The sequence below is a fragment of the Carcharhinus amblyrhynchos genome, unplaced genomic scaffold (assembly GCF_965287045.1).
Source record: "Carcharhinus amblyrhynchos unplaced genomic scaffold, sCarAmb.v2.hapA scaffold_707, whole genome shotgun sequence".
In the NCBI taxonomy this organism is placed as follows: Eukaryota; Metazoa; Chordata; class Chondrichthyes; order Carcharhiniformes; family Carcharhinidae; genus Carcharhinus; species Carcharhinus amblyrhynchos.
In genome coordinates, this window is record NW_027650447.1 from 33099 (window position 1) to 46400 (window position 13302).

At 47.4% G+C, this 13302-nt stretch overlaps 1 protein-coding gene across 2 annotated transcripts in view; it reads right to left on the reverse strand.

Moving 5' to 3' along the window:
• The window catches only part of LOC145339856 (uncharacterized), a 40196-nt gene that overhangs the window by 13245 nt on the left and 13649 nt on the right, over positions 1-13302 (reverse strand). For both annotated transcript variants that reach the window (XM_080184389.1, XM_080184388.1), the window contains one exon: positions 6756-6911. In XM_080184389.1, the coding sequence (XP_080040515.1) occupies positions 6756-6837 (82 nt within the window). In that variant the 5' untranslated portion in view covers positions 6838-6911. The remainder of the gene's footprint in view (positions 1-6755; positions 6912-13302) is intronic.

Genomic DNA, 13302 nt, shown 5'->3' on the forward strand with positions numbered 1-13302 from the left:
TCGAGCCTATTCGGTAAGATCATGTCTGATCTGACTGTAACTTTGACCCCACATTGCTGATAACCTTTCACCCCCTCGTTAATCCAGAATCCTTCTCTGCCTTAAAAAGATTCCAAGACTCTGAGGGAGAGAGATCCAGAGACTCAGCCCCCTGTGAGAGAAATCATTTCTCCCCATCTCCATCTGCACTGGGCAACCCCCTGATTTTTAAACAGTGACCCCCCCTCCCCCCACACACCGAGTTCTAGACTCTTCCACAAGAGGAAACATCCTCTCCACATCCACCCTGTCAAGAAACCCCCTTCAGGATCTGAAAGGTTTGGATTGAGTCGCCTCTTACTCTTCTAAACTGCAGCAGATACAAGCCTAACCTGTCCGACCTTTCCTCATCAGACAACCCACCCATTCCAGGGATCTCCCAGAAACTTACAAAATTCTGATGGGATTACAGATCATTGAATCATAACATAAGAACATAAGAAATAGGAGCAGGAGTAGGCCAACTAGCCCTTCGAGCCTGCCCCGCCATTCAATAAGATCATGGCTGAATCATAGAATTTTACAGTGCAGAAGGGGGCCATTTGGCCCATCAAGTCTACTTCAACCACAATCTCACTCAGGTCCTAAACCCATCTCTAACCTCTGCTCATCCCCTTAACACTAAAGGACAATTTATCATGGCCAATCCCTCTAACCTACACATCCCAGGACATTAAGGGGCAATTTAGCATGGCCAATCCACTTAACTGCACATCTTTGAACACTAGGGGGTAATTTATCATGGCCAATCCACCTAACCTACACATCCCAGGACATTAAGGGGCACTTTAGCACGGCCAATCCACCTAGCCTACACATCTTTGGACACTAAGGGGCAATTTAGCATGGCCAATCCCCCTAACCTGCACATCTTTGGACACTAGGGGGCAATTTAGCATGGCCAATCCCCCTAACCTGCACATCTTTGGACACTAGGGGGCAATTTAGCATGGCCAATCCACCTAGCCTACAGATCTTTGGACACTAAGGGATAATTTAGCATGGCCAATCCACCTAGCCTACACATCTTTGGACACTAAGGGGCAATTTAGCATGGCCAATCCACCTAACTGCAGTGTGGGAGGAAACTGGAGCACCTGGAGGAAACCCACACAGACATGGGGAGAATGTGCAAATCCACACAGACAGTGACCCAAGCCAGGAATTGAACCCAGGTCCCTGGCATTGTGAGGCAGCAGTGCTAACCACTGTGCCACCGTGCCATCTCTTAGATTAGACAGGGTAGATTCAGAAAAAATGTTACTGATGGTGGGGCGAGTCCAGAGCTAGGGGGTCATAGTTTGAGGATAACTGAGGTGAGGAGAAATTTCTTCACCCAGAGGGTGGTGGAATTCACTCCTACAGAAAGTAGTTGAGGTCAAAACGTTGTGTGATTTCAGGAAGAAATTAGATATCGCTCTTGGGGCTAAAAGGATCGAACAAAGAACAAAGAACAAAATCAGCCAGGGAAACAGGCCCTTCGGCCCAATGAGCCCGCGCCGCCATCTCAACACCACCAGTCCACCTCTCTACCCATGACCCCTATCTAATGTTTTATGGCCATCCAGATTGAGGGAAACTGATTTAGGGACAATTTATTCCTGCCAGTCAGCCTAACAGCACATCTTTGGGGTGCGGGAGGAAACCGGAGCACCCGGAGAAAACCCACGCAAGCACGGGGAGAATGCACAAACTCCCACAGACACAGGCCCAAATCCATGTGTCTGCACAGCAAACAGCGATAGTCACTGAGCTGTCGTCTTGCCCAGTATCTGGTCCAGTTTAGGCACACATTAACGACATGAAGGATATGGGGGGAGGGAGGATCAGGATATTCATAGAGTCATAGAGGTTTACAGCATGGAGACAGGGCCTTTGGCTCAACTTATCCATGCCACCCATTTTTTAAACCCCTAAGCCAGTCCCAATCACCCGCATTTAGTCCATATCCCTCTATACCCATCATACCCATCTAACTATCTAAATGCTTTTTAAAAGATAAAATTGTACCTGCCTCTACTACTACCTCTGGCAGCTTGTTCCAGACACTCACCACCCTCTGTGTGAAAAAATTGCCCCTCTGGACACTTTTGTATCTCTCCCCTCTCACCTTAAAGCTACACTCTTCAGTTTTAGACTCCCCTACCTTTGGGAAAAGATATTGACTATCTACATTGTCTATGCCCCTCATTATTTTATAGACCTCAGCCTCCTACAATCCAGAGAAAAAAGTCCCAGTCTAATTCTACTTCTCCTTATAACTCAATCCAGTAGCATCCTAGTATATCTTTTCCGCGCTCTTTCTAGTTTAATAATATCCTTTCTATAATAGGGTGACCAGAACTGTACACAGTATTCCAAGTGTGGCCTTACCAATGTCTTGTACAACTTCAACAAGACGTCCCAACTCCTGTATTCAATGTTCTGACCGATGAAACCAAGCATGCCGAATGCCTTCTTCACCACTCTGTCCACCTGTGACTCCACTTTCAAGGAGCTATGAACATGTACCCCTTGATCTCTTTGTTCTGTAACTCTCCCCCAACACCCTACCATTAACTGAATAAGTCCTGCCCTGGTTCAATCTACCAAAATGCATCATCTTGCATTTATCTAAATTAAACTCCATCTGCCATTCGTCAGCCCACTGGCCCAATTGATCAAGATCCCATTGCAATCCATAGAATCCCTACAATGAAGAAGGAGGCCATTCGGTCCATTGAGTTAGTATCAACCACAATCCCACCAAGGCTCTATTTCCATAACCTCAATTACCCTGTTAATCCCCCTGATACTGAGGTCAATTTAGCAAGGCCAATCCACCTAACCTGCACATCTTTGGACACTAAAGGATACTTTAGCATTTCCAATCCACCTAACCTGCACATTTTTGGACACTAAGGGGCAATTTAGCATGGCCAATCCACCTAGCCTGCACATCTTTGGATACTAAGGGATAATTTAGCATGGCCAATCCACCTAACCTGCACATCTTTGGATACTGAGGGATAATTTAGCATGGCCAATCCACCTAACCTGCACATCTTTGGATACTAAAGGATAATTTAGCATGGCCAATCCACCTAACCTGCACATCTTTGGATACTAAGGGACAATTTAGCATGGCCAATCCACCTAGCTGCACATCTTTGGATACTAAAGGATAATTTAGCATGGCCAATCCACCTAACCTACACATCTTTGGACACTAAGGGATAATTTAGTATGGCCAATCCACCTAACCTGCACATCTTTGGATACTAAAGGATACTTTAGCATGGCCAATCCACCTAATCTACACATCTTTGGATACTAAGGGATAATTTAGCATGGCCAATCCACCTAACCTACACATCTTTGGATACTAAAGGATAATTTAGCATGGCCAATCCACCTAGCCTGCACATCTTTGGATACTAAGGGATAATTTAGCATGGCCAATCCACCTAGCCTGCACATCTTTGGATACTAAGGGATAATTTAGCATGGCCAATCCACCTAACCTACACATCTTTGGATACTAAGGGATAATTTAGCATGGCCAATCCACCTAGCCTGCACATCTTTGGATACTAAAGGATACTTTAGCATGGCCAATCCACCTAACCTACACATCTTTGGACACTAAGGGACAATTTAGCATGGCCAATTCACCTAATCAGCACAGCTTTGGCCTGTGGGAGGAAACCGGAGCACCTGGAGGAAACCCACGCAGACACGGGGAGAGCGTGCAGCCTCCACACAGACAGTGATGTTGAATTCGATGATCATACTGAATGGCGGAGCAGGTTTGAAGGGCTGAATGGCCTACTCCTTCTGCTAGTTTCTGTGTTCCGGAGTCTGGGAAGCATTCTCCGCACCACTTCCAACTCATTTACATCTTCGCTTAAATAAAGAGACCGATACTCTCCACAATACTCCGGATGTGGCCTCAGTAGTGCCCTGTCTGATGTCAGAACTGACTTAATGTTACATCAAGGTTAATTACTTCTCAATCTTCCAGCTCCGGCTGGCTCGGAGGGGGGCGGGGGGGAGAGGTACATTACGCAGTCTGCCTGGAGATGCCTGGGGGAATCGTTTAACTTCCAGAGCAGGAGATGTCTTAATGACCTCTTGCGATTGAACTGTCGAGATGTCCATTAGAGGCCTGCGCCAGGTGGAGACTTGCTGTGAAGGAACTGTATTCTTCAGATGGGTTCTGCCCCCTTCCCTCCCCCACGGGACGTGGGGTCAACCACAATGTTAGCTGGGATAGGTTGGGCCGGAAATTTCCGGACAATCGATGGTGGGGGAGGGTCATCCCATCCTCTAAAGTGTCACAAAAACATAGCAGGTTGAAGCAGGAGTAGACCATTCGGCCCTTTGAGCTTGCCCTGCCATTCAGTATGATCACGGCTGGCCCTCTATCTCAATGCCACACTCCCCACACCCTCCCCAAGCCCCTGGACACCTCCAGAATCTAAAAATTATCTATTTCCTTCTTAAATCTATTCAGTGTCTCGGTCTCCACACCTTTCTGCGATAGAGAATTCCACTGGTTCACCATCCTCTGAGTGAAGACATTTCTCCCAATCTCTGACCTAAATGGCCTCCCCCGTATCCTGAGACTGGGACCTCCTGTTCCAGCCCCTCCCCAGCCAGAGGAAACAACATCCCTGCATCCAGTCTGTCCAGCCCTGTCAGAATTTTATACATTTATGAGATCCCCTCTCATTCTCCTAAATCCCAGTGAATACAGGCCTGGTCGACCCAATCTCTCCCCGTACGACAATCCTGCCAACCCCGGGAATCAGTCTGGTGAACCTTCGCTGCGCTCCCTTCACGGCAAGTATATCCTTTCTTAGATAAGGAGACCGAAAGGGTGCACGGGACTCCAGGCGTGGTCTCGCCAAGGCCTTGTACAGCTGTAGATAGATATCCTTACTCACCAATAATTCAGACCATAGTACACTGAGGAGCCTTATTTGGTAGGTTTTTGGCATACCTCGTGGCAGTGCTCTGGGTCTGGGAACACCAGGAGAAGCAAAGGACATGTACCGCCTGTTCTACCCACTACGCCAGCCTCCTCCCCCTACCCACTACTCCCCCTCTCCCTCCTCATCCCCCATCTCCTCCTATCCCTGTCTTCCTACTTATTTTGTTCATTCGTGTCGCTGGCTGGGGCAGTATTTATTGCCCATCGCTAATTGCTCTTGGATTGGGTGACTGAATTTCAGAGGGTAATTAAGAGTTAACCACATTGCTCTGGAGTCACGTATAGGCCAGACCGGGTAAGGACGGCAGATTTCCTAAAGGACATGAGTGAACCAGATGGGTTTTTCCGACAATGGTTTCATGGTCATCAGTAGATTTTTAATTCCAGATCTTTTTTTTAATTGAATTAAAATTCCACCAGCTGCTGTGGTGGGATTCGAACCCAGGTCCCCAGAAATTAGCTGAGTTTCTGGATTAATAGTCTAGCGATAAGGCCATGAGGCCATCTTTTCTGTACCCTCTCCACATCCTTCTGGTAGGGGCGACAAGAACCATACTCAATATTCCACATGCAGTCGAACTACAACCTGATTCAAACCCGGGTCCCCAGAAAGTTTGCTGAGTTTCTGTTCTCCCTATCCAACTTGGAATGCTGTCCACAGTTCTGGTCTCCCTATCCCACTCGGAATTCCGTGCACATTTCCCATCCCCCATCCCACTTGGAATACTGTGCACAGTTCCAGTCTCCCTATCCTGTTTGGAATACTGTGCACAGTTCCAATTTCTACATCCCACTTGGAATACCGTGCACAGTTCCCGTCTCCCTATCCCAGTTGGAATACTGTGCACAGTTCCGGTCTCCGTATCCTAATTGGAATGCTGTGCACAGTTCTGATCTCCCAATCCCACTTGGAATTCTGTGCATAGTTCCGTTCTCCCTATCCCACTTGGAATACTGTGCACAGTTCCGGTCACTGTATCCCACCTAGAATACCGTGCACAGTTCCAATCTCTATCCTATTTGGAATACTGTGCACAGTTCCAGTCTCCCTATCCCACTTGGAATACTGTGCACAGTTCCAGTCTCCCAATCCCACTTGGAATACTGTGCACAGTTCCGCTCTCCCTATCCCACTTGGAATACTTTGCACAGTTCCCGTCTCCATATCCCACTTGGAATACTGTGCACAGTTCCAGTCTCTGTATCCCACCTAGAATACCGTGCACAGTTCCAATCTCTATCCCGTTTGGAATACTGCGCACAGCTCCAGTCTCCCAATCCCACTTGGAATACTGTGCACAGTTCCGGTCTCCCTATCCCACTTGGAATACTGTGCACAGTTCCCGTCTCCCTATCCCACTTGGAATACGGTGCACAGTTCCGCTCTCCCTATCCCATTTGGAATACCGTGCACAGTTCCGGTCTCCCTATCCCACTTGGAATACTGTGCACAGTTCCGCTTTCCCTATCCCATTTGGAATACCGTGCACAGTTCCGCTCTCCCTCCCATTTGGAATAGCGTGGACAAGTACGACCTTCATGTATGGAGGCACTGGACAATATCCCAAAATAATTGAGCCTGCTTCACACTCCTTTCCCATAACCCTTACATCCCAGGGTGTCCAGGGACTGGCCTCAGGGAACATCTCATCCCAATCCGTGACTGGAACAGCTCTGACCCACACATGCCCAATTGCCCAGTCTGGCCAGGCTCAGTGACAGAGTGAGATGGCGCACTCACCCTTACGGATGGCTTCTTTCCCAGCTTCCGTCTGGGAATCGCGTCCTGGGCAATGGACGAGGACTTTCTCAGACTCCGACATCCGGCGTTGGGGGTTGCTAAGGAACGTGGAAAGGAATCAGCCAAGAGCTGGAGCCGGATGTAACGGCCAGTGGCCTAGAGGGAGAGAGAGAGAGAGAGGAGGTGAAAGCAAAGTAGGCCACAGGCTTCACTGACATTTATTTACAACACATCCTATGTGTTCCTATTCCCCTCCAAGGCCATTCCCTCTCTGGCTGAAAGTTCCCGGGGTAGGTGAAGGATCAAGATTTTAGAATGTTTTGGGACTTTTTGACGTATGCCATTTTGCAATGTCAGAAGCCTCAATCTTAGGCCCATCTTCCCTCCATTTTACATTGCTTTAGCTTCCATCTTACTCAAACTCCACCCAAGAACCCTTCCCAAGTCATAGAATCCCTGCAGTGCCCATTCGGCCCATCGAGACTGCATTGACTCTCTGACAGAGTGTCTTAGCCAAGCCCTCTCCCCTGGCCTATCCCTGTAATCCCACACATTTACTACAGCCAATCCATCTAACCTGCACATCTTTGGACACTAAGGGGCAATTTAGCATGGCCAATCCACTGAACCTACACATCTTTGGACTGTGGGAGGAAAACGGAGCATCCGGAGGAAACCCATGCAGACACGGGGAGAACGTACAAACTCCACACAGACAGTGACCCAAGGCCAGAACTGAATCCAAGTCCCTGACACTGTGAGGCTGCAATGCTAACCACTGTATCGCTAAAACTTACACTAAGATTGATATGAGATGTGTGTACCATCAATCAGAATTAGACAAGGCATCTCGAGAATTTATTATAATAGAGATTAATTCAGACAAGTGCAAGGTGATGCATTCTGGAAGATCAAATTCAGGTATGAATTATACAGTAAGTGGCAGAATGCGTAGAAGCATTGACGTACAGAGGGATCTGGGCGTTCTGGTCCATGGATCTCTGGAAATGGCAACACAGGTGGTTAAGGTGGTCAAGAAGGCATATGCCATGATTGCCTTCATCGGTCGGGGCACTGAGTATAAAAGTTGGCAAGTCATGTTGGCAGCTGTACAAAACTTTAGTTAGGCTGCATTTGGAATATTGTGTGCAGTTCTGGTCGCCACACTACCAGAAGGTAGCTTTGGAGAGAGTGCAAAGATCTTGCCTGGTCTCGAGGGTGTTGGTTATGAGGAGAGGTTGAATAAACTTGAATTGTTTTCACTAGAAAGACGGAGGCTGAGGGGAGACCCTGATAGAGGTCTACAGAATGATGAGAGGCAGAGACAGAGTGGATAGTCAGAGGCTTTTTCCCAGGGTGAAAATGTCAATTACACGGGGGGGCACATGTGTTCAAGGTGAGAGGGGTAAGTTTAGGGGAGACGTGTGGGGAAAGTTTTTTACACAAGAAGGTGCCGGGTGCCTTGGAATGCATTGGAAGAAGGCACAATAGCAACATTCAAGGGGTACCTTGATAGGCAGGTGAATAGAGGGAGAGAAAGCGTGTATCAGCACAGGCTTAATGGGCCGAAGGGTCTGTTCCTGTGCAATATTGTTCTTTGCACACATGCAAAGGTTTAGACCAGGATACCCTGGCTACCCTTTGGAGTCTCAATGGCGTTGGCAATTCTCCACGACGGAAGGCTTTACTGAAATAATTCCACAGGGGGCCGGTGTCCCTTCACCAGATTCCCTCTATTTACAAACTTTATCCCACTCCGAAGAGCGCTTCAGGTACAAAGTCAGAAGCCGCAATCCGGAGGGTCAGGAGCCCTGACACTCCTCAATATATTTCTATAACGATGAAACTCCAGGCGATCTTTAACTCAATCAGGGAGCTCATACTCAAGAGCTCCACCTCATTGCGATCCATCCGCCTATCTAATGTAGTTGTCTATCTAAGAGTTTACAGGAGCATCTAAATGGGAGCACCTAGCTCATCTTTAAGAAGTTGTAAATTGATTAAACAAATTGACCTCCAAGGTAAAAGGGTGAGGAAAACCACGAAACATTTTGACACATAGAAACCAGAAGCAGGAGTAGGCCATTCGGCCCTTCGAGCTTGCTCCCCCATTCATTTTGATCCTGACTGATCATCAAATTCAATATCCTGATCCCCCACTCCCCCCATTATCCCTCCATCCCTTTAGCCCCAAGAGCGATATATCTAATTTCTTCTTGAAATCACACGACGTTTTCTGTGGGAGTGAATTCCACACATTCCCCACCCTCTGGGGGAAGAAATTTCTCCTCACCTCAGTTCTAAAAGGTTTCCCCCTTATCCTCAAACTCTGACCCCTAGTTCTGGACTCCTCCCACCATCGGGAACATTCTTTCTGAATCTGCCCTGTCTAACCCTGTTAGAATTTTATAAGTTTCTATCAGATCCCCTCTCACTCTTCTAAACTCCAGTGAATATAATCCTAACCGACTCAGTCTCTCCTCATATGACAGACCTGCCATCCCAGGAATCAGCCTGGTAAACCTTCGCTGTGCTCCCTCTATAGCAAGGACATCCTTCCTCAGATAAGGAGACCAAAACTGTACACAATACTCCAGGTGTGGCCTCACCAACACCCTGTACAATAGCAGCAAAACATCCCTATTCCTCTCCTCAAATCCTCTTGCTATGAAAGCCAACATACCATTTCCCTTCTTTACTGCCTGCTGTACCTGCGCGCTTACTCTCAGAGACTGATGCACAAGGACTCCAGGGTCTTGCTGAGTACCCACCTCTCTCAATTTAAACCCGTTCAAATAATAATCTGTCTTCCTATTATTGCTCCCAAAGTGGATAACCTCACATTTATCCACATTATACTGCATCTGCCATGCAGATACCCACACACTCAGCCTGTCCAAATCACACTGAAACATCTCTGTATCCTCCTCACAGCTCACCCTCCCACCCAACTTTGTATCATCTGCAAATTTGGAGATAATCCATTCAGTTCCCGCTTCCAAATCATTAATATATAATGTGAACAGTTGGGATCCTTGCACAGGTCCCTGCGGAACCCCACCAGTCACTTGAGAAGGAGAGAATCGCACCCAAAGGATAGTCTATCTGTCGGTGATATTTCTCCAGATGTCAATAACGCCAGCTTCTCCGAGGAAGAATGATGTGATTTTCCAGTGAGAACTCAAGACATTATCTGCACTGGTGTACTCTCGCAATCGAGAGTCTAAACCAGAGTTACCTCTCCCACTGGTGAGTTCAATAATAAATTACAATGCTCCCACAGGATTAGGAAGAAGTCTTACCACACCTGGTTAAAGTCCAACAGGTTTATTTGGAATCACGAGCTTTCAGCACTTCTCCAGCAGGTAACTCACCTGCTGAAGGAGCAGCGCTCCGAAAGCTCGTGATTCCAAATAAACCAGTTGGACTTTAACCTGTGAAACTATTTAATGTGCCCACCCTGATTGATTTATTTTTGTAAGGAATTCAGGTTGAGGTCCAATTCTTGTCTAATATTGCAAATAATTCAGTTGTTATTGAAATGTGTTCCTCCGGAACGTAAAGGGGAGGGATGTAGCAGTGTGCCCCTTTAAGGGGCAAGTTCGCGCAGGGTCATGTGATCCATTTGGCTACTCGGGCCACAGCGCAGGATTCAGGAGCTGAATGCAGATTTCCCCACAGCAATGAGAAGGCTGGATGCACTATCTTCACTCTCTGTAAACCACTCCTCACCTCAATAAATGGTTCATTCATTAATCTACTCGGTGGTCACTTAACTTTCCAAGATACTGCACACCGACATAAAACCCTCTCTCACCCACCCACACACATAATCCTCTCTCACACACACAATCTTCGCACTCTCTCTCACACACACACAACCCTCTCTCACACACACAATCCTCGCACTCTCTCTCTCACACACACACAATCCTCGCACTCTCTCTCACACATAATCCTCTCTCATACACACAATCCTCGCACTCTCTCTCTCACACACACACAATCCTCGCACTCTCTCTCACACATAATCCTCTCTCATACACACAATCCTCGCACTCTCTCTCACACACACACAACCCTCTCTCACACACACAATCCTCTCTCACACACACAATCCTCGCACTCTCTCTCTCACACACACACAATCCTCGCACTCTCTCTCACACATAATCCTCTCTCATACACACAATCCTCTCACATACACACAATCCTCGCACTCTCTCTCTCACACACACAATCCTCTCTCACATACACAATCCTCACACTCTCTCTCACACACACACAACCCTCTCTCACACACACAATCCTCTCTCACACACACAATCCTCGCACTCTCTCTCACACACACACACACAATCCTCACACTCTCTCACACACACACAATCCTCACACTCTCTCACACACACACAATCCTCACACTCTCACACACACACACAATCCGCTCACACAAACAATCCTCGCACTCTCTCTCTCACATAATCCTCTCTCACACACACAATCCCCTCTCTCTCACACATACACAATCCTCTCATTCTCTCACACACATACAATCCTCTCTCTCTCACACACACACAATCTTCTCACACACATGCACTCAATCACCTCTCTCTCACACACAATCCTCTCTCTCTCTCACACACACAATCATCTCTCACGCACACACAATCATCTCTCACGCACACACACAATCCCCTCTCACACACACACAATCTCTCACACACACACACAATCCCCTCTCACGCACACACACAATCCCCTCTCACACGCACACAATCATCTCTCACACACACACAATCATCTCTCACACACACACACAATCATCTCTCACACACACACACAATCATCTCTCACACACACACAATATCTCTCTCTCACACACACACTATCCTCTCTCACACGCACACAATCATCTCTCTCACGCACACACAATCCTCTCTCTCTCACATACACATAATCCTATCTCTCTCACACACACACAGGCAATCCTCTTCCTCACACACACACACAATCCTCTCTCCCTCACACACACAATCCTCTCTCTCTCACACCCACAATCCTCTCTCTCTCTCACACCCACAATCCTCTCTCTCTCTCACACCCACACAATCCTCTCTCTCTCACACCCACACAATCCTCTCTCTCACACACACAATCCTCTCTCTCTCTCACACCCACACAATCCTCTCTCCCTCACACACACAATCCTCTCTCTCACACACACAATCCTCTCTCTCACACACACAATCCTCTCTCTCACACACACAATCCTCTCTCTCTCTCACACCCACACAATCCTCTCTCCCTCACACACACAATCCTCTCTCTCTCACACCCACAATCCTCTCTCTCTCTCACACCCACACAATCCTCTCTCTCACACCCACACAATCCTCTCTCTCTCACACCCACACAATCCTCTCTCTCACACACACAATCCTCTCTCTCTCTCACACCCACACAATCCTCTCTCTCTCTCACACCCACACAATCCTCTCTCTCTCTCACACCCACACAATCCTCTCTCTCTCTCGCACAAACATACAATTCTCTCTCACACACACAATACTCTCTTACACCCACACACACACACACAATCCTCTCTCACACACATTCACAATCCTCTCTCTCACACACACACAAATCAATCCTCTCTCTTTTCTCTCACGCACACTCTCTCACACACAATCCTCATTCACACACACACAATTCTCTCTTTTTACACACACAACCCTCTCTCTCTCAAATACAATCTTCTCTCACTCGCACGCACAAACCTCTCTCTCTCTCACACACACACACACACACACACACACACACACACACACACACACACACACACACACAGAATGCACACTCACAATCCTTTCTCTCTCACATATACATTCTGTCTCTCACACACAATCCTCTTTCTCTCACACACGCACTCACACAATCCTCTCTCTCATTCACAATACTCTCTCACATACAATCCTCTCTAACACTCATTATTCCTCTGCAATCCTTTCTCTCCCACACATTTCTCTCTCTCACACACATAAACCTCCCCCTCACACACACATACAATCCTCTTTCACACATACACACCATCCTTTCTCTCTCACTCACGCACAACCGTCTCTCTCACATACAGACAATCTTGTCTCTCGCACACACTCTCTCTCTCTCACACACACACACACATACACATTCTCTTTCTCATGCACAATCCTCTCTCTCCCTCTCTTTCACTCACATACACACACAATCCTCTCTCACTCACACAACCCTCTCTCACGCACACACAACCATCTCTCTTTCTGTCACGCACACAAATCCTCTCTCTCTCACACACACACAATCCTCTCTCACACGCACAATCCCCTCTCTCTCACACACACACAATCCTCATTCTCACACACACACAACCCTCTCACTTTCTCACACAATCCTCTCTCTCTCACACGCACACACACAATCTTCTCTCTCTTGCACACAGAATCCTCTCATTCTCACACACACAACCCTCTCACTACAGACACAATCCTCTCTCTCTCATACACACACA